Consider the following 23,446-nt stretch of genomic DNA (forward strand, 5'->3'; position numbering starts at 1 on the left):
AGTAATAATAAAATGAAGAAAATAAAATATGAACTTTATAGCAAATAATGAACCTATGTATAATTATCCCGCTCCTAATGCTGCTTTCGTCTCATTCTCTCTCAGTTTGTTTTACGGAAGGTTTCACTTCTATCGCGTCTAACCGTTAGACTGGTATTTTTGTTTTCTTCTAAAAATTGGTTTATTCATAGGTGTGAGTATATCCGAAGTAAACTGAACAAATTTTGAAGGAAGAAACATAATAATTTTTAGATCTACTATTTGATCTTGAAAATTTTGGTATAGAATTTTTTAAAATAAAACATCTTCGATTTTTTTTTTTAATTTTTATAGTGGAAAATGGGGAGTTGTGAGACACAGGGAGTTGTGAGACATTGTTACCTCTCAGCATTATTCACTTGTTTACATCCGATTTTAAGTGTCAACAAGTGTTCTCGATGCGATCTCACTTTTCAGCTAGCATTGGTCATATTTACATGCATTCGATGCGTCTCTCCAGTTACTGTGTTTTGGAATTTCTCGGTAAGTTTTTTTCATCATTTGTTTTGCGATACATTCGATCAGTTGTTGAAGCAAATTGCAAATGTTAATATATACAAATTATTAATTGTCCTATTAGCTTTGAATTTACATATTCACTTGGGCAGGAACGTTCGATGTGTTTATGACTACGCGGCCATTTATAAAAAAAACAATTTGGGGAGTTGTAAGACAACAAATGTGGGGAGTTGTGAGACACCGTTTTTTTCGACGTTTTAACGCATCTTTCATAAGTACCTCGCAATATTCATGCATTGTTTGTATATATATCATTTTTGCATCATCTGCAAAGGGGCAATGTCGAAAAAGTTAAGCAGAAACAACTCCATTCATTGCAATGTATGCGATCGAGCTGTGCACCTAAAGTGTGCCAATTTACGTACTGGTTATTATACATGTTCTCACTGCAAATCATCAGATTGATGGCATTGCATTTTTTATACACTTTTTTATAACAACTGTCTTTTCTTTTTTATTTTTCATCTTAATAAAGAACTAACAACTAAAATAAAAAAAACCATGGTGTCTCACAACTCCCCACATTTTTGTATTTTGTATTATATTTTATATTATTATATACAATTTTAATTTTAAGAAAAATTGTAGTTTTGTTAAATAGGCCATACGAATAGCTTCCAGTATTCACTGACTAAAGATTCCATCGTTCACATATGCAGAATATTAAGATTTTTAGTAATACGGGTCCAAAAACAAAACCCGTCTCACAACTCCCCATTCGCCTTTATATTTTTGTTTTCTTATTTTTAGGATAAAATATGAATTAAAAAAATTTGTTTACCAAAAAAATTTAATTTTTATTAATTAATTTTTTAAATTTAATTAATTATAACAAACACCCGTCCCAAAATTTTCGTCTAATTTTTTTAATTAATAGTTGAGGCGAACAATGGCAACAATTTGCTATCATGTGGCAAGTCGATCTCATATAAATAAATGTAAACATCGAAAAATAAAATGTGTTTTAATCTTCAATCAATTTAAGTGCTTTAAATGGGAAGTTAGGATATCTAAATGCTTTGCTTGTTTTCAATTTGTTTTCTTTTTCTCTTGGTCTTTCAAAATAAAAAAATTAAGTTAATTTAAGTTAGGGCTCTTGATATCGAATTTCGTTGCTCGTTACTCAACCGCAAAATTGTTTTTTTGAAATTTTAGGGCTTTTGAACAATTTGAGAAGATAAAAAAAAGTTGTCAACATTATTAGTTAGCATTTCTTTATGGCACTGTGTATAAATAATTTTTAAAACTTAAAAAAAATATTCTGACAAAATGAAATAATCGAAACAAATATTGCTCAAATTAATCCAAACAACTCAATATATCTACTCGCGCTTGAAAACTTTTGAGTTATGGACATCGAATAGGTGTACGGGTACTTGTTGCTCATACGCCCGGGCTGTTCGAAATTGTGCGAACAAAATCGAGAGTTGTTATTAGAAGCGATAATATTATTATATACATATATGATGAGCTTAAAAGACATCAGGGGGAAGCTAATTTGTTGTTTTTCTACTTATTTCGTCTCTAAATTGTAAATCGTTGTTTATTTTTAATAAATGAAATACTTTGCGCTTGTTGCTTTTGCTCTACTGCTACTACATGTGCAATGTGCCTTATGTCTTTTAAAAAAATCCGTAATGATAACAATATGATTTGCTAAGTGCGCGTTTGTTTTTAAAGCTTATTCTGGCGACGAAAGAGCTTTTTGTACATGTTTCGATTGCTAGAATAAAAATGCTCAAAAAGCAATTTGATTTTACATTTATATATCTACATTTTATTACACTAAAATGCAATAAATACTAACCTTTTTACACGAAATCTATCTAAAGATTCCAATTAAAAAATTAGAAGCCTTGATGTAATTTTTTAAATTTGTTTGAAGTTGAAATTTGGATGTATATGTCCTTTCATGTAGAATATAGTTTCATAAAAAATTATTAAAATTAAATTATGAACAAACTAATTGTAAATAATTTCATGTACTATTACTAGATATTAAACTCACCGGCCTATGACTACGGAAAACTTAGAAAAAGATTCAACGATTAAAATTATGTTTTATAATAAACACACTTTTAACTCTGCGATAGTCAATTTAAAATCCATTTATTCACAAAAACGGAGTTTTAACTTTACTACATCTCAAACTCGTCGCAAAAGAGAATTAGTGAATTAAAAGACTTGGGTGTTTATTTTGACGCTAAGCTCAACTTCACCATCCACATAAACTATATTCTTTCTAAATCGTTCAGAATGTTAACCTTTATCCACCGAAATAGTTCTTCGTTTTCTGATCTCTATACTCTCAAACTGTTAACCTCGGCCTTAGTTCGGTGCAGGTTAGAATACGCGGTATCTGTTTGGGTACCGTTTCATGCCGTCCACTTAAATAGGGTTTGATTGAAAAGGAATGAGCCTTCCCGCGCGGAGCGTCTGCCAAGCGATCAACCGAACCGGCTGGTGAGGGAAAATGATCGTTGGACCTTCCCCTTCCACTAGAAATCGGTCCCAGTTCGCTGGCAGCAGCGGTGCAGTCAACATCGTTCCGTGCGTGAAAGCTGTTTTAAAAGTGTGTTAGGATTTTGAAGTGGATACTTTCCATTTCAATTCAACCGGGCTATTCGGGTCATGTTCTTCGATTTCGATGTAACTGAAATATGTTGCTCTCTGGTCAAAATAATTAAACACGTATTTTTTTGTTCGCCCGAAACTTTTTTTTTCAAGAGTTATCGGCAATTTTGCTTTTCGGCTCAAACTCGATTTTTTTTAATTATATAAGAAAAAAATTTTTTTAAATGCCCATAACTTAGTCAAAAATGAACCGATTTTAATAATTCTGGGTTCAAAATGATCGTAATTACTTACACGAGCGACTTTATGTAGAAACAATTGCAAAAAAGTAGTTGAAAATTTTTTATTTAGCAAAAAAGAAAAAAAATTGAAATTTTTTCGAAATTCAATATTTCAAAAAGCGTATTTTTTTTTTTTTATAACTTTTTCCAAATCAAGAGGACACCTCAAACTTCAATTAAGCTGAATACCCAGAAGCTAAAATGAGTTGGTTTTGAGTAATGAATTTTTGAGTAAAAAACCTGTTTCGCACTTTTTGTTTTTTGCAAAATAAAAAAATCTGCAACTACTTTTTTGCAACTATTTCTACATGAAATCGCTCGTGTAAGTAATTACAATGATTTTGAACCGAGAATTATTAAAATCGGTTCATTTTTGACTAAGTTATGAGCATTTAAAAACAAAATTTTCTTATATTATTAAAAAAAATCGATTTTGAGCCGAAAAACAAAATTGCCGATTAAGCTTGAAAAAAAATTTTTTCGGGCGAAAAAAAAAATAAGTGTCTCATTATTTTGACCAGAGAGCAACATATTTCAGTTACATCGAAATCGAAGAACATGACCCGAATAGCCCGGTTGAATTGAAATGGAAAGCATCAGTGGCGAAAATGCAGCGATCGTTGGAGCAACGTGACTCTATCAAATTTTGCGTAAAGCTAAGCAAAACGAGTACCGAAACCATTGGGCTACTCAAGGAGGCTTACTGGGACCAATCTCTGTCCAGTGCCCAGGTAAAACGGTGGCACAAGTCGTTCAAGGAAGGCCGGGAGGACGTCGAAGACGAACAGCGATCTGGAAGGTCTGCACGACTGCATTGGCCAAGATGGGGATTCCGGAGGTTCTTCACCCTCCCTACAGCCCAGACCTGTCCCCTCCGGACTTCTTCTTGTTCTCGAAAAGAAAGCTGAAAGGGAGGCGTTTCGACTCCATCGAGGCGATCCAAAAAACTGTGACAGCCGAATTGAACGCGATTCCGGCGGATGAGTTTAGAAAATGTTTGCTGCAGTCGAAGGGCCGCTACCAGCGGTATATTGACGTTCAAGGGTCCTATTTTGAAGAGTATTAGTATAAGCCAAAAGGTTTAATAAAACTGCTTAAAAAAATAAGGCTCATTACTTTTCAATCAAACCCTGTATATAAATAGATTATAACCTGTTCAGGGAGCTTTGTGCGTTTTGTATTGAACTTAATGTAATTCGTTGTGCCATTCTGTTGCATCACTCACGTCTTCAGAGTCTAAGCGTGTTCTGTTGTCGATGTGTTTTCCCTTCGATATTTGTGCGCGCTCATTAGATTGCCTGTATCTGCTCAATAAAATTTATTTTAATGCTCCCTCATGCATTTTCCGTTGTAATGAATTGTTTTTTGTGGGTACTGCTAAAACAATTTTTGAAATGAATGCAATGTTTAGAGGGACGCTAGCTCAATTTAATGCTTATTCTTCTTCCTCAGACCTTGATTTTTCTTATCTTAAGTTTACCCTTAAGAAGTTACTTATAATACTCTTGTCATAAGGTCTTTGTATCTATCTGTATTATAGTCTGTAAGCATCCTGTTTGTTGACTAATAAATACATAAAAAAATATTAAAATAAGGTTTTAACTTGCTTCTTTCTTTAAAGCAAAATAAAGGTTAAATTTTCACATGAAAAGCTTATTACTCTCTCATTTTAGCTAGAAACTAGTTTTCACAATGGACATAATTTTAAATTATAATTTATTTTTAGTGAGAATGTGTTTTAACATTGGACTATGACTACGGTTAGTGCAGGCATACTTTAAGGTTTACAAGGATTTTAAAAGCTCTTCTAGAACATATATCCAGAAATTGGTGGTGAATTTTAAGCGCTTAAAGTAGGTGAAGTAGGTTTTCAAGAGCATATTTTAAAGCAAATTACTCAAAAAGCAAAAAAAAATTGATGAGTAATTAAATGAAGTAAATCGCTAAGCCAGAAGTAATTAATAAATGCATACTACTTTAATCCTCTTTAATTGTCATTCTAGCACTTAATTCTAAATAAATTCGCATTCATTCTTCAAAAATAAATACGCAGTATAAAACGCTTGGTTGCTTTGATAAATTAATTTATTGAGTAAATTATATTTTAATTTCAGCCATGAAAAAATAACATACCAGTTATATTATTACGCAAGCGAGAATTGTTGTTATATACATATTTGCACAGTGTGTCGAATTAATGAATGCTTTTCGAAAGCGAAGCAATGAAAATATTTTCATAAGCATTTATGTGAAGTGGAAAGGTTAAAATAACTTTGAGGTTAGTCGGTGAAGCTGGTGGGGATGAAAACAACATAGGGGCGGTTGGCAGTTGAGGGGCTTGAAATATGCTGGCGTTTAACAATTGCGGCGAAGGTAGCTACGATTGCGTTGGGCTGTTAGTCGAAGTGGTGCGCATAATAAGAAAAGCAATAACCACAAAAATAAAGAGGCTGAATAAATGAAAATGTACAACTAAAATAAATATTAATGAAAAGAAGCATTTTATTTGTGTGCTAGAATTTTTTCCTCCTTCCCTTTTTTATTGTTGTTTTGTTTTTATGTATCGTTATGAAATAGAATTAACAATAAAAACAATTGAAAGCAAAACTTGACCAAAACAGTTTATATAATAACACGAAATAAATATAAATATATAAAATATCTGCAAATTTTCGAATAACAAAAAAATGTACGAGTAAGGCAGATAGCACAAATACAAATACCGAATAATCGGCGCATCAGGGTACAAAAAGCAAAAAAAAAAAACAACAAAAAAGCAAAAACACACCACGCACATAAAAACTGTCTGTTCAAATAAATTCTTTCCTAATTATTTTAATGCATCTTGTGCGCAAAAAATATGCAAATTGAGGAAAGAAAAAATGTATGTACTTCTATAATAAATATGTATATATGTATGTCAGATGCCTTTTTTCCCGCATACATTTCGCAAAAATATTTGTGATCCTCACTTCGGGAGCAAAATATGAAAATAGGATGATAAAAACCAAACAAAATGGAAAGAAATATGAGAAATTTGCAAAAACTTAATCAGCTACTCCAAAATGTACGATTTAAAAGTATGTTTTTGGAGAGGCTTAGGTGGAAACAAAATTCATCTTGTGTAGAAAAAAAGGTTAATCTTATCTAGAAGAAGCCGGTAAAGTGAATGGCGTCCACAGTTTTTTACTACAACTAATTAACTAACTGTTTTTTTTTTCAAATTTCAAAATTTTCAATTTTTTCGAAACTAAACTAAATATTTAAAATTTAATTTAATGAAGTTCTTAGAATGGCTAACACGTTTCTCAAATGGAAATATTTTTGAACCAGGAAATTAAGTTTAAGTAAAGCCATGTAGAGTACAATCAGGTCACGCATACTTTATAGTATGTGGACATTTTGCATAATGTTGTTTTTGGATGTTAGGTAGAGAAATAGTCGTATCTAAATATAAAATTCAAGTAAATTTCTTCTCCCAAAATTTTTTTTTTTAAATAATTGATAATCGAACATTTTTGGATACTTTTTTTCACTTGAAAACTATTTATTTTAGTAATGAACTGCAAAACTTATAAAATATTTTCAAACAATTTTTTATATTTTTAAGCAAAAATTAAGAATAAAGTTTTTTACAATTATCCCTTGTACAAAATGCTAACTATAAATTTGTGTACTGATTTTTTTATAAATGAAGAAGCATTTCAAGAAACGAAACTATGTAAATTCAGATTTCCTAAATAAATAACTTTTCAACTTTATACATATATAATTGGCGCATACACCCCTTTTGGGTGTTTGACCGAGCTCCTCCTCCTCTTTATGGTGGCGTCTCCGAAAGGCAGATAATTTTATGAGGAGCTTTTTCATGGCAGAAATACTCTCGGAGGTTTGCCATTGCCTGCAACCTTGCTTTGAATAATAAAATACCAAAATTACTGGCAATTTCACTAATGCTTTGATGAATGCATATGTTTTGTATTGGGAGGTTTTTCAGTTAAAGTTAATTTTTTCCTACGATTTTTATTTAAAATTTAATTAGTCTCTGAAGATACAAAGTTTTATTTTTGAAAGGAATATAAGAAAGTAAAAATGAAAATTGCAAAATAGTAAAAAAATGTTTAATTAGAAAATGTCAAAATATACAAAAATATTAAGTATTTTAATTCCCTTAACTAAGTGAGAACTTTCTTCACTTATGTTTTTGTTATTTTAAATTTAAATATTTTATCTATATATGATACTTGTATTATATATACCCTATAACCAGAAAGTACCGGGAATGTTTAAATAAAACTAAAGAGAGTTAAATTTCTGGAAAGTTTATTTTATCACCTTCGTTTGAGGCAACACACATGTGCCAAGGTTTAACCCAGCCCTCCATGCACCCCTGGTAGATGATGGGCATTTTGGTAGGCATTCTCTTTGATCTCCTCTATCCACTCAAATCTTCTTTCATGAAGTGGTAACTTCAACTTGGGAAACAAAAAAAAGTCGCACGGGGTCATATCAGGTGAATAAGTTGCTTGCACGATGGTATTTACTTGGTGTTTGGTCAAATAATCCAGTACAATTTGGGCTCGGTGCGATGGCGCGTTATCATCATGCAAACTCCAAGAATTGTTTGATCACATTTCCGGTCGGCCAGGCCGACACTTATGATTCAATAGCGCTGAAAAGTGACAGATGCGTGTCTTACAGTCCTACCAACATAAAAAAAAAAATATGGACCGGTTCCCACGCGCGCGGATCGTTTCAATTAAACTTTCCCAGTACTTTTTGATCATAGGGTATATATATAATTGGCACGTATACCCTTTTTAGGTGTTCGGCCGAGCTCCTTCTCCTTTATGTGGCAGGCGTATTGATAAATAAAGGAATCTACAGTTTTTAAACGGACTCCAAATTGCATATTTTTTTAATATATGTGTAGCTTTTCATGGCAGAAATACACTCGGCGGTTTACCATTATCTGCGAGGCGCGACCGCTAGTAGAAACAACTTTTTCTTCCTTTTGTGCATTTTACCGAGATTTGAGCCAACGTTCTTCGAATGGTAGTCACGCACGAACTCATTTGGCTACAGCATCCTCCTTTAACTTTAAAACTTCGCTTTTAGTATAGGTACAATAAAAAATGTATAGCAATTTCCTTATAGTTTTTTAGTGTAAATCATAACAGCCTTCGACATTTGATTTTAGCTGAAAAAGCAAGTTTCTAATAATTTGGAATTTTGAGTTTCGGGAAAATTTGAATTAACAAACTTTTTTTAAATTAATTTAAAACAATTTGTAAATTTCCAGGTTTTCCTTGAATAAATAAAGTTCAAAGTGTTCAAAGTACAAAGCTTTGTTTTAGTATGCGCAGAAATTATTGAATTTGTAATTAATTATTTTATTATTTTTGTGTAGATTCATGCATGGCATTTATTTGTTTTTTTAATATTATCCTATTCAAATATTATATTAATCACAACGGCGCCGTATTCGGCCATCCGTAAACATAAATTTTGAACGACTCGTTGGAAGACTTCGGTCGGTGTCTCAATCGAAGCTGGTTTATCCAGAAAAGCACTTAGACTTTACATACGTCCAGAAATAAAAGTCTAAAGGTTTGATATCACTCAATTTTTGTTGTCAGTCCAATAGTCCGAGACGAGAGATAAATTGCTCACCGAAACGATGACTCGGTATATCCAATTATGTATTCAGTTTGACAGTAGTCACGCATGATCTGTCAAAAAATCCTACTGGAAAAAGTACCTCCATTTTGATCACCCTTTATATTTAATTTTAATACTTCTTAATGAGAATTCAGTATTTTTAAAGAAACGTATCTAGTTTAGCTAGGAGAAGGTATATATTAGGTACAGATAAAATGAAGAAAAAAGGGCTGTATAATAGTTTTCCACGGTTTTCTTTGTAGTCAAAAGGCCTTTGGGTATGTTCCTTCTGAATTTGCTTCTAATCAGTTAAATTTTTACAGATTCAGGAATTAAGTTCCATAGTCTTGCAGTGCTAACTAAAAACATTTAGTTTAGAAAAGGTTTTGATAAATTTCTAAAAATAAAAATTGTAACGATTTTTAGTAAAAAACACTTTGTATTTGTAAGCCAGAATCGACTTCATAAAATAAATGTTTTCACAAAACTCAGAGAGATGGCGAATTAAAAATTTCCTAACGTAACGAAAATCTGGCTCAATTTTTCCTAATCCAGTTTTTTCTAACAAGTTTTCAAAGTTTCCCTTGGTGTTTTTCTTATAACTTCAAATTTGTACAATTACTTACTCAAAAACTTAACTTTAAACTTTCAGTTAAAAAAGGGATATTACGCCAAATGGCGTTGTAGTTAGTAATTTTTTAGTGATTATTTATTAATTTAATTTAATTAATTCGAATTTTATAATCTTTCTTACGTAGTTGTACATTTAAATATTAAGTTGGGTGTTTTTAAAATTCTGTCGAATTATATGAATTTGATAATAACATAGCGTAATACATATTTACTATTGGTTACATATAGGCCGTTAGTTAAGTTTAGGCTAAGATATACTATTAAAACATGAACTCAAAAATAAAGAAAGCTCTTACGTTTGTACATTTTAATGAAGTAGAGGCAAGTTGTTGTTTCGCGAACTTCCCAAAAAAGTGACTAATAATAAGGAATTCACGTTTTTAAAAGCGCTTAAGAATTTTGAGATATATAAGTAATGAAAACCTTGACATTTTCTTAAATCTTTCATTTCTTTTTTCGTTTGCTCGGTATCGAAATTAAAATTATTAGCGCTCGTTATTCCGATTGACCCTTACATTTTTTGGTATCAGAAGTAGTGCGGCTGATTTATAGGAAAGATTTGATTTTACTTTGGATTGAGAAAAAACCAAGAAGAGGAACAGCTTCGTTTTGCTATGAAAACGAATCCGAATGCTTCATAAATTTTTTTTTTTCATTTAGCCAAATGTTTTCAGAACATTAGACATCGAAGGTTCATTCAATAACATATCCCATAAAGCAACAACAACATCACTCATGAAGAGGCATGTAAACTGTGCGCTAGTCTCGTTTATTGCGCAAATGCTTATCGGACGGCAGAGCAATCTCACCACTACTGCGGATTCCTGCAGTCAACTGTCTCCGACTCGAAGATATTGGAGAAAAGATAATTGCATACGCCGATGATACTGTAATAAAAATCATGGCAAAACCACTTCAAACATTGTCTGATCTTCTGCAAAGGTGTTGTAACAAATTGACCCCTTGCTCGAGGACTTGGAGTTAGCCCGGAGAAAACGGATTAAACAAATATCTTAAGCGCTCAAAATTCTCAGAATAAGGAAAGGGCTAACTTTGAAATCAAGCTTTATGAAACAGTTTCTGCGTTATTTACCTACAACGGATTAAATGACGAACCGACAACAAGCACAGACGTTTGAGTGAAACACTCAATACAGTATCATACAGAAGACAAGACGGTAGTGAATTAAGACAACACTACTGCAAGCTTTCCGATGCCTCCTTTACTTTGGACCACCTATAAACATAGTGGGAGTAATTGAGACTATCGACGGTGTATAACTTTCATACGCCTACAAGAGAGGAACCTGGACGCGGGTACCTGTTGTGTCTTCGGACATAAACGCGGCTCTACCGAGAAGTTATACTTTTGTGGTCCCAGGGTAGAACTAGCCGAGGTGGAGGATTGTTATAGCATTAGTGGGAGCATGCCCCACATACCATTGGTGTGACGGCACCTTTGAGATGTTTCTGACATTTTGATGTCAACCTCCTTAACAAAAAAAAAAAAACAAATACTCTATTCTCAACCATGGCATTGTAGTGTGGTGTGGAAGGCTTTTGAGAAGGTTGTGAATATTAAAATATTTGGCTTTGAGTACCTGCTTATTAATATTTGGAATCCAAAGGTACGTATACCGGCGCTTCACTAAAGCAACATTCTGCACTGAATTTTCACTGGTTTGCATTCGAATGCAACGGAAAATGTTATGGGTGTGCCGCTATGAGACTTTCATGGATTACTAAGCGCAGCGAATAATGAAACAAATAAGAAAACAATTAGAGGTAGGGCGTTTTTCACAAATAACAAAAGAAAAAATTATATACAAAAATGGTAAGAAGAACCACTTTACACAACTTCACACCAAAATTTTCAACATTAAATAAATCTGAAAATTATAGGTATATTTTTTAATTTTTCCAGTTTCTTTCTTATTATACACAAGCATACAAATAAATTATTTTCATAAAAATTTAATACCGTATCCAAAACTCTTAGATCACTTGACATAGTAGAATCGCCCACTGCTGTCAGGCTCTTTCAACAAAAACTAAAAATAAAGTATTTCTTTTACTGTATATTTTTCTGAATAAAGCAGCACATGTTTATGCAACTAATGCACGTTTGTAGGTTTATTTGACTTACGGACTCTGCTGTTGGAAGTTCTTCGCGCAACTGTTTGCCAATTATTGTTTTTCTAGTAATTCGGCAGTTATTTCAATACAGTTTTCGCCAATTACTTTTGCTATGTCTATTGTTATTGCTCTTTTGATTGCTATTTTTAATTTACATGCCCGTTTATGTAGCCTCACAGGGCCCTAAAATGTTTGTTTTCCCCAAACTTTGGACTGCTTCTCCCGTAGCTCACGGCCACACCTTCCCCCGCATAATATCGTTTTGGCAAAAGTGTGTGCAATAAAAATAATAAGGTAGCATGAAAAACAACAATACCAGAATAAACAAGTTTTACGGTAAAAGGTAGAAAAAGGGAAGTTGAGGAAAAAAAAAATACAAAAAAAAAAACAAAAAAAAAAAAAAACAGAACAAGAAGAAAAACAATAAACACTAAGTGCCACTTTCGACACTTTGGTTTTTGCGGTCAGCGCTCGACTCTCATTCAGCGCAGTCGAATAATTGTCTACAGCTCACAACTTTTCTTTTTTTTTTGCGGCAGGATGTAGCAGAGACTCAGCTTATAGCCAATAGCGACAGACAGCTGCCTTCAGGTCGTACCTAGTGTCGTTGTTTTGTTGTTTTTTGCTTTTGCCTGCTTTATCTCTTTCGTTTTTTACTAATACCATTTCGGGTAAACGAGTGCTGGCACACGTGTAAAATTTTTTTCTTGCTCCTAACTATTACCTCCATTTATTTTGCCTGGCTTTTTAAGTTTCATCTTTAACTTACTTTTATTTTTTATTTCTTGTCCAGTCACCGCTGTGCACACCTGGAGCGATAAGCACATCATGGTGAATAAGCAAAAACCTTGATATCTAATAAAAAAAAAAAAAAAAAAAACAATGCAAAAACAGCTTAATTTAGCTTCGACCGACGCTTCCGACAATAATTTCAAATGCTTAGCCTATGCGAAAGCAAGCCTTTAGCGCCGAGATATTCTCACACTTTAATCCCATAAAATGTTTATCTTCATTCTGCGTAGCTTCGGCTCAGCATGGGCGCGGTTTATTTATGCTTTGTTGTGCACCATTCTTTCAGCTATGCTTGGCACAGTGGCTGGGACTGAGATTAAGTTTAAAAACTAAATGAGTTAGTTAAGCAAATTTCATAAAATCCAATACTTGCAATGCAAAATAAAAAAAAATATCAAATTTTAAACAAAATAATTAAGAAAACTCTCGAAAAATTGCGGCTGCTTTTAAGAAGTATATGAAACTAGCTTTTATGGACCATAAACTAACTGCAATGTCTTGAAGTAAATGTTGCCCACTCGACGCGGTTGGATTTACATAATTCCAAACCCACAACAATTTCGAGATTTTGTTCCGATTCAAGTCTTAATAGCACATTTAAGAAACGAACTGGGCTCTATTGCTGATTGTTGGTATGTATTATTCTGAGATAAAATATTCGAAAAACAGTTAGGTTGTTGAACTTAATTTCATCAGACATATTTAAATCCGATAAGTGGCACAGGAGTTCAGATATTTTAAAAATCAGACGCCAGCTTTTCGACTGCTTTGTAGAACAGAGTAACTTTCTTGCACGATTTTTTATGTTTCATGTCCAGTTGAGTAATCTTTTTAGGTATATGTACTTAGCGTTTACACTCTTTATTGGGTGTTTGGTCACTTCTCTTCCAATTTGTGGACGGCGTCTTGATTCTTGCAACTAATGGAGGAACCTAAATACAAATTTAAGGAACGAATTAGATTCTATAGCTCATTGTGGGTTTGTATTATTCGAAGATAGATTCAATCAGATCTACTTCAATATCAGACACGAGACGCAGGAATTCAGATATGTCCGACGATTTTTGATGCGGGGAGAATCAAAAAAAAAATGTTTAATGTTGCGATAGGATCAAGTTGATTGAAGCGATGAAAATATCCGGCTCGAAGGACCAAAAATGATGCGGGAATGTTGCTTGGAGAATCCTAAATATGTTGCGGGAATGTTGCTTGGAGAATCCTTAATATATTGCGGGAATGTTGCGGCAAAAGTCCTATTTTTCAATTCAAATATGAAAGTCTGCTGGTTCAGTTTCGAAATTACAATTTTTTCTCACAATTTTATTACAAACTATTCCCTATATATACACAATTATTTCAAACAAAACCTACTTATGTTCACAGAAAATTATATCGAATAACATGAGTTGAAAAACATTAAAGTATTTTAAACTAATACTAAACTGGACTCAACAGTTGTCAGTCGAGTAATGTTTATAGAACTATGCCAATATATTTCACTTCGGAAAATAATACGATCTTACTCCATCTGGAGAGGATGTCTGAATAGTATGATTTCGGTCTTTGCAAGATTGACTTTAAGTTAATTTTCCATCGAACAAGTATTCACAAGAAGGAGAGTGTCCTGTGAAAATGCACCCTGATCCCGAAATTGTAGATACTTTCAAACTGAGCTGAGGTTTGGGGGAAATCTTCTCCCAGAGGGTACCACGAGTTGTATGTCATTGTTATATGTAATTCCTTCACAAATTAGAGAGGTCAATCCCGATTTGAGGTAGCACAGCCTACTGATATACCTCATTGAAGGCTCTTGCTATATGGAGATATATGCGCACAATAAATGTCTTGTAGGCAAACCGTGGATACGATTTTCTGGAGAGTAAGCATTCTGATACTAATTTTCGTCAAGTATGGGTATCTTCTAAGGCGGCCGCCGTAGCCGAATGGGTTGGTGTGTGATTACCATTCGGAATTCACAGAGAGGTCGTTGGTTCGAATCCCGGTGAAAGCAAAATTAATAAAAACATTTTTCTAATAGCGGTCGCCCCTCGGCAGGCAATGGCAAACCTCCGAGTGTATTTCTGCCATGAAAAAGCTCCTCATAAAAATATCTGTCGTTCGGAGTCGGCTTGAAACTGTAGGTCCCTCCATTTGTGGAACAACATCAAGACGCACACCACAAATAGGAGGAGGAGCTCGGCCAAACACCTAACAGAAGTGTACGCGCCAATTATATACATATATATGGGTATCTTCTAGTAGTCTGCCTAAGATATTATGATGAGAGTAGGTGACATTTATCGGTCTGAAGTCTTTTCACTAGCGAAGCGCTGTTTCCTTTGGGAGCAGTGCTTATACAATTTCGATTGCTGCTGGTATCTCTGTTTTAAGTACTTTTTTTAGTACCAGTAGAAAATGTCGATAATGTATTTCGAACCCTTTTGCTAACTTTCTTCCATATCGCATTAGATTAGTTTCTATAAGTACAAATGAATTGAGCGAAAAGGAAAAACTGTGAATTACGAAATAAATGTTTTACAAATCTCGCTCTACTTTTGCGAGTCAACAAAACAAACTTTAGTAATTTTTTTCTGAGTAAAAAAGTTTGGTTAATGCTTTACAGGTTATTATTTAGATTTAATAAAACTGACTTATTGGTATGATGTGAAATGTATTCACGGTGCCCATTACATTTTAAAAGCGTCCTCGACCAGTGTCGTATTTAAAAAATCTAACCCCAGATGATTTTTTCTATTTCCCAAAACCAGGGATCGAAAGTAATATTTATTTTCAAAATATCAATTCAAAAAGTTACTCGGAAAGAATTTGCGTATTTAACATTTGTATATAGCAATGGGATGCTTGTTGGCCAAGGAACATTAAGCCCATATGACTTAAGTTGTTTTGACTTTTTTCAAAAAGTCAGTAGTTAGTCAAATTCGGGAGCCCCTTCTTACTGCACTTGGAAAATTTGCTGCCCTACATTTAAGCACAATATTGTCAGAGGCAATCGAGGCTTAGAATATGATACAGCAGAAGTCATAAAGAAGTTTGAGGTTACAGCAGGTGTGCCGCAGGGCTCAGTGCTAGGCCCCATGCTGTGAAATATTATGCACGATAAAGGGTTTCGCCTCCTATTCCCCACATATGTACATATTATTGGCTTTGCGGATGACATAGCTCGGGTAATTATTTGGCTACAATTATTGTGATATTGGATCCAACAGCAAATACTGCTATTTGTGAGTAACTGACGTAGAGCGCTAAGCTTACCGAGTCACGATGATTTACTTAACGTTTGTACCAGGAGGGGATCGGTACATTGACGGTAGGAGACTTGGTTCGGGTTAAAGTGCCGCACTGACGAGGTGAATTACAACAATAATAATATATTTTACATCCGATCAATTTAACGTAACCCTCTAATTGGGTCATCCTTTGTCAAACGGCGGAAACTTATTTGTATCCTTAAAACATTTTCAGCAAACACTGTACGTACATATGCAAGAAAATATTCCTGCGCCACCGAAAGGAATGGATTTTTTAGGCTCATAAATAAATGGCTTTCATGCTGGGCATTCGGTTTTTCGATTTTGCATTTGGCATGGCTACACAACCTACCAATATTTGAATATACAGACTTCGCCGCTGGCCGACACCACCCGCTGAGTCAAGACAATTCGAAGTTGCCTTAAAATGGAGAAAAGCAAAAAAAAAAGGATAAATTGGCAAGAAAGTATTTTTTCAAATTGCTTTCTCTGCGCTACCCCTTCGTTTCTTACCTTTCAATGGCGGTTTCATTTTTCTTCTTTTTGTTAGTATAACCCTCGCTGAGCTCTGGTTACCAGTTCGTTCTCTATTATGCTTAAATTCTATTTCATTCGATTTTAGTGTTTGTTTATTCTTATTACTTGCCAAAAATAAAAATCTAACTTCAACATCATGGGTCGAAAGAAAATACGGTCAGCAAAAACTGTCTAGAAGTGAAATTATATTAGGCAACCATGGAAAGGTGCCAAAGAAATGGTATCGGTTTCGTACTGCGTAGATGAAAATACGCTAACAGATCTGCAAAGCATAATAAAAAGTGACCTTTTTGTGTAGTTGCCTTACGAATCCTGCTAATCAACTGGCTGTTCAACGGCCCACACTCACACGAAGCCCAGTTTGTGGTTATCACTTAATAAAAATTTAGTAGTGTTTACCCTTCGCGAATGAATTTATGTGCTGTGAGCTGCACCACATGCACGTAAGTTCCTTACTCGCCACTCAAGCGCAATAACAACAATAAATGCCAGTAATCAGCAACACTATACTTGAATTTATTTGTACACCCCACTAGTATGTGTAAATAGTTAAGTGTGCCTGAGGATTTATAAACGCACACATACATATTCCTAGTTGAAGAAGTATACAAATAAGTATGCGAATTATCATCAACAATCAGTGGGTCAATCCCCTGCAATTTTGCCAGCTTGCTTACTTAAGCTACTTCTCAGCTATTTTATGATAATTTTTAGTGTTTGGTGTTTGGTGCTTGCTTTGGATGACAAATTGTGGATATACCTAAGTGTGTTTATGTATGAATGTATGTACATATATATTTATACAATCCCGGTTGCGTTGAATTAAATTTGATTACGAGTATAGGAAAGTAAACCTTGAGTTGCGGTCAGATATGGCAAAGAAAGTGCCGGAAAATAGCTTGAGAGCATACCAAACTTTCTCGCAACGATTTTCGAAAAGGAAACTTGCATAATTTGAGTGCAATTCATAGATAATGTCAGTTTGGGAAGTTAGTTTGAACTGACAGGTTCCCTTTCATCTGAAAAGTCGAAGTCATTCGAAAATCGCGACGTGTGGGTTTGGAATATTTTGACTGTTTTCTTGGGTTATTCAGCTCAGTATTCCGATCAAATTTCGGAGAAATAATCCGGATAATTTTTATGGGTATAATAATAATACATACATTAGGCCGGGCCGATTTGTAGGGAGGCAAAACAATCGCCCATTGCTTTGTGAAAATCATATTCTAGGGATCAAACTAAGAAACTTTGCCGAAGGAACCATACCTCTAAAACGAATTCTGATGTCCCCTAATTTGGGTCGAACTTTTAGTGTCTTTTGTGGGGAGGCAAAAAAGTCGCCCATTGCTCTGTGAAAATCATATTCTAGAGATCAAAATAAGAAACTTTTCCGAAGGAACCATACCTCTGAAACGAATTCTGGTGACCCCCAATTTGGGTCGAACTTTTTAGTTTCTTTTCTCATGTAAAGGCCAAAAATGGTGATATTTTGAAATGATTGTATGGGGAACCCCCCAGGGGAGTTCCAGTGGGATTTTTCGTTCGACCCATATTGGGGGACATCAGAATTCGTTTTAGAGGTATGGTTCCTTCGGCAAAGTTTCTTATTTTGATCTCTGGGATATGATTTTCACAGAGCAATGAGCGATTTTTAAATCGACCCGCCCTAACATACATATAATTATGTAGAGAATTATTGTGAAGAAACATTTCCTGTTTGAAGTTTTGAAGATATAGCATTAGTAGAAGGTCAAGGTGAATACAATGATACACAGAGAAATCAATCAATTAAAATCTTTTGCAAAAAATCTTATTCATAACAAAATATGTCACTGAACTGGAAATGAACTGAATTATTGCAGTCGGTAAAAGCTCAAGTTGATTTTTTAAGTTAAAAGGAAAAAGAAAACAATTATAAACTTCCACTTTACAAGATCAAGTAAAAGCTAGAGTAATTACAACGAAGTATACGAATTTCGTTCAAATTAATACAAAATCTTTTAAAAATCACACCACAAAAAAGAGGAAAAGCTCGGCCAAACACGCAATAAGGGGTTGAAAAGCTACAAAGACATACCAGTTTTTAGGATAATTTGCAAAACAGTTTCTATAATTTTTTTTTAATAAATGAAATTGAAAGATCGTTAATTCAAAATTTTATCAAGCAGCAATTTTAAACTGTTGAAACTTGGTTAAATATTTATATGTATATGATTTCTATTAATTGACGTACTTTTAAACTAAAAACAAATCGGGCACCTGAGCTAGCATTAAAAAGAAGAGAAAGTACAAGCATAAAGAAATAGTTTTGTTAAATAATCCTTAAAATCGAATATCTCATAAACGGTTAAGTTTTGGGTATCGTGTGATGTAACCAAATTAGTCAGAAATGTCTTCAAAAAGAAGTATATTTGACGACTTTTCCGGTTAATAGTAGGTAATCGGCGCTCGAAAGTTGCTATGCCTTTGACAATAAACTGTTTGAAACTTGTTGCTCAATGCTTTCAATGCTTAAACCAAAAATATTCAGTCGTAAAACCTTTTCAAAATACAAAAAAACGTTAGAGTACCTTACATACATTTTTTAAAATGAAGATAGTTTTTTAAATTAATATCACAACGTTAACTGCATAACTTTATTAGCTATTAAAATCACATCAGGGTTCCCTATACATGTACTAAATTTTTGTTTAGCAAAAGTTATTGATGTTCGTTTGATTTATTGCCCCCTTGAAAGTCAAATGTGTTTCAAGCCAACACGCACCACTGTGTGTCCATGTGACTTGTATAGAGTTCTGGTGAGGGCGAATGAAACTTTCGCTCGAAATAGTAACCGCTTATAAGGCATAGACAAGTCAGTTTATATTGCAACTATGAACAATGGTTGCTGGTGGGTATTCAATTACATCCTAATGCTGTCATTATTAATCTTGTGGGATTACACGTATTATGTAGGCTTGCATTTCTTCGAAGCATGACAGGTTTTTCAACATAAGATTGTGTGGTGGCAGTTTAGAAAGCTTTGGGGAACCTAAGAGCTCATGGGCGTAGTGTATAAATGTCTTCAATGTAGTCGATTGTATCTATAAATTAATATCGTTTTATTTGCAAAAAATTTTTGCAAAATTCTTACATTTATTAAATTTGCTGTCGTTTCTTGGTGGTACTACAGCTTTTGAACCAATCATTTTTTATACAAAACATTCCACATCAAGATATATTTTTTGCGTCAACAAGATAAACTATGTGATCTAGTTTACTATTTATTTCGGCGTTGCGATTATTAAATACCGAATCCAAACTTCCCAATGAAATCGTCGGATGCCGCTAGAAATATAAATAGCAACCCTCATATTGATTTGGTTTTGTTTTTGCCCGGAAAATACAAATAAACAAAACTTCTTCTTCCAATCGTCGGTAAAAATTTGTTTTTTATGGTCGTTGTCGAAATTTTTAAATCAATTATGGCTGCTGTTTTTATGTAGGTATATTTTTCAATTGGCTTAAAGAGTGAATATAAACTATTAAGATGAAAAAATGGATGCTAAAAAAATTGCTTAGCTTCTGTCAGTATATGATGGCAACCAAGAACGCCTGAGAAGACGGACTAGCACAGTTAATAGGTCAAGTTAGTTTAGGTTGCGTTGGTTGCCACCCTCCCTGAGGCTATAGAGCGGCCTACCTAGGCCTCATTTTGATGCTACTTGATGGGCACAAGTTAATGCATATCCCATCTCAGAACTAGCATACCATAATTCATTTCTATTATTTAAGAAAAATCTACTCATAAACGCTTTTTGCTATCCAAAGCCACTGAAAGCTCTTAGGTTCCTTGTTCTTGAAAAGTTATTACCAGTCAAATTATAAAAATCATTATCTTTATATTGTCAAAAACTATCTCCCGCCAACGCTAAAATACACTTCCTTCCCTATTAGCTAATTTTTACTATTATTCCTCTTTCAAAATGTATTTTTCCTTCAACGACGTTCGGTTAATGTTGAACACGACAGCGACAAATTGGAAATGTCAGCACCAAACGTCCTTCAGCGATTGCGATTCAATGGCATGATGAGTAAATTACACTCAGCTGATAATCTGTTTAAAAGGTTTATGGAAAAAAGCGACTGTAAAAGTGCTTGTGTGTATGTGTGTGTGTATTAATCTATGAAATGTCAACTCATTACGAACGTAAAAAGAAGTAAAAGGACAGTAAAAAACTAAAAGACTAGCCGTTTGTGTAAAATATAATTTAGTATCAGATTAGTTCTGGTAATGACGTCCACAAATATTCGTTGGAAATTAGTGAGTGTCATAAAATTTAATGTATTGAATGGCATATGAAAATCACACAAAATACCTAAACATTTTGACTGCTGCATTTGCGTATGTAGAAAAGTATAAAGAGCAGTTAAGTATGACATGTGAATACTTACGAATTTAATTCCAAGTCTAAGCGAAACTTATGATTAAAGGCCTTAATTAAGAGTGAGGTGCGATGAAAATGTTTCTGAAAAGAGAGAGAGAATGTGAGTATTTAATAAAAATAGTTGTTTTCTAAACAAATATACAGCATTTGTGTTGACTTAAGCTAGGAAGTTGGTAGCGTTAAAGACTTAATTCGGAATTATCTTAATCTTATAGGATAATAATAAAAATAATCTTACATAATTCTCATAATTTAAGTGCACTGAGCGAATTTTCGATGGCAACATTGCCGAAAAATGGCGGTTAACATCTATTGTGAATGAAAAATAATGAAACTTTTAAAGTGAAGAACAACAAAGCTTGCATGCAACGCTAGCTTGTACTAACACGTTCGAAATAGCATTGATTGTTTTGATATTTCAAAGCACTTTGAGGAATTGCAATTTAAGGTTTTTAAGTCAATAATTACTCTTCGTATTCGTATCAAGGCAGCTAATACCTGTATTTGTTGCCTGCGTTCCATCTTTTACTGACAAAACTATCCAATAAATAAATCACTAATCCGCGTAACACCCGTCTGTCACACTACAATTTTAATTCGAATTAACTGCGCCGGTAATCCCGATAAACGCCGCCGTCTATGTAGTCTGTATTGTGCAAGATTTTAGTCCATTTAACGCCAACGTTGTCTGATTGCGATTTCGCATGGCTAATCAGCAAAGTTCTTTTCGTTTGATGAGTTGTAGGTAGGCTGATCTGGGTCTGAGCGAAGCGTGTTGAAATTATAACTGACTTGTGCGGCATTTAGTAAAGTAATTTTTAACAGACTCTAGCAGTTCTAGCGAGCAGTTTTACCGGAGTTCAGCAAGACTCTTTTAAAATTGAAAATTTCTACAGTAAATATTAAAAAATGATAAATCTGTAAATTTAAATTTTTCGACTCAAAATTTCGATTGTTGGTGTGCTTATGCTCTTTTCTCATTCTATTGTCTGAGAATAGTCACAGAGACTATTATTTTTATTGTGACTATTCTCAATAATTGCTAAAATGTTCCTAGATTTTTAAGTTATATTCAAATACAACAAAAAAAAGAAACATTTCTCTCAAATTTTTTCTTAAAAGGCATATTTATCTTAAACAAATTTTATTTTTAATTTTTTGAGTGTGCTTCTTAGTATACGTAAGCCTATAAACAAACCAATTTTCACTTAAACGATAGTAATAAGTATAACTATGCTATAGGGGAAATGGCAACTGTTTTCCAAATAGAAGTTTTTGCCATCCTGAAAGTAGCCGAATAGATAATCGAGAGGAGATGGAGCGGGAAACAGATTGAAGTCTTTAGTGACAGTCAGGCTGCATTGAAGGCCCTGGAGAACGCGAAGCAAACCTCAAGGATTGTTAAAGAATTTAAGAAGAAGCTTAATTCTGTCGCAAGACAAAACAGGTTTGTACTTATATGGGTTCCGGGACACTCCGGTGTTCAAGGAAACGAAATTGCCGACGAATTGGCCAACCGTGGATCAGCGGTGCCCCCACAGGGGCCAGAGCCAATAATCGGAATCAGTTCCGCAGGAATCAAGAATTGGATCAGCGATTATGTAGGCAATCTACATAAAGTGTTTTGTGGCAAGTCCGAACAGAACACTGTCAAACTTTCTACTAAAACTTAGAAGGAAAGACATTCGGTTGGTGGTCGGCATCATTACAGGACACAACCAATGGGCCAGAATATGACCACCATTGGAATCATCGAGAACCCGGTATGCCTGCCATGCTTGGAGGAGGCGGATAGTACTGAGCACTTTCTCTGTGAGTGTCCTGCCTTTGCTAGAGCACGGCTACGAGTATTGGGTTCCGATGTCATGGGAATGAGTAATATTCGTTCTCTAAAACTGGAGGATATTTACAGATTTGCCAAAGAATCTGGAAAATTCTCACAGGACTAACTATCTCTATCTTTGTCCCTATTCTTTCCTATCTCTTTCTCTGATACATTTCTCCCTCCCTCCTTGACTATCTACCCCCTTTCAAGAGCTTTAAATACACTGGGCTCTTTAGCCTGAGTGTTTTAGAAGCCACCAAATCTCCTGGTGCTCCTTGGCTCGACCTTTTCAAATTTCAATTTCAACCAATTTTCAGAAGAATTGACGCCAATGTCCAAAATATTTGGCTCACTTGAAAATTGCTCGGTAAATGAAGCGGTTTTCAGTAAACGCTGAATTAGATATTCTCTTAAGCATGGTGACTTAAAATTCCGTGTAGGTACTTACAGAATAAATATTATAAGATTAAAAATGAAAAGTAATTTGAAGTGAAGAGCAAAAAAAAATCAGGGTCGAAACCTGATTCTAAACCTGGTCTAAACTAGTTGCACACTAATTCTGAATTAGTTGCACACTAGTTATAAACTAGTTACAAACTAGTTACAAACTGGTAGTACACTTGTTCTAAACTAGTTGAACTCTAGTTATAAATCAGTTGTGCCGTGGTTCTAAACTAGTTTCATTTACACTAGTTCTAACCTAACTTCTTTTACCTTAGTTCTTAACTAGTTTCTTTTGCACTAGTTCTAAAC

At 34.1% G+C, this 23,446-nt stretch overlaps 1 protein-coding gene across 1 annotated transcript in view; it reads right to left on the reverse strand.

Annotated features, from left to right (window-relative positions):
* LOC128857595 (disintegrin and metalloproteinase domain-containing protein unc-71) overlaps positions 1–21,390 on the reverse strand; it is a 287,365-nt gene extending 265,975 nt beyond the window's left edge. Inside the window, exons 1-2 of the mRNA XM_054093346.1 lie at positions 21,337–21,390; positions 20,876–20,949 (exon numbers count right to left, since the gene is read on the reverse strand). Of these exons, the coding sequence (XP_053949321.1) occupies positions 20,876–20,949; positions 21,337–21,390 (128 nt within the window). The remainder of the gene's footprint in view (positions 1–20,875; positions 20,950–21,336) is intronic.
* Positions 21,391–23,446: the final 2,056 nt, after the last annotated feature.

Source organism: Anastrepha ludens, chromosome 3 (genome assembly GCF_028408465.1).
Source record: "Anastrepha ludens isolate Willacy chromosome 3, idAnaLude1.1, whole genome shotgun sequence".
Taxonomy (NCBI): domain Eukaryota; kingdom Metazoa; phylum Arthropoda; class Insecta; order Diptera; family Tephritidae; genus Anastrepha; species Anastrepha ludens.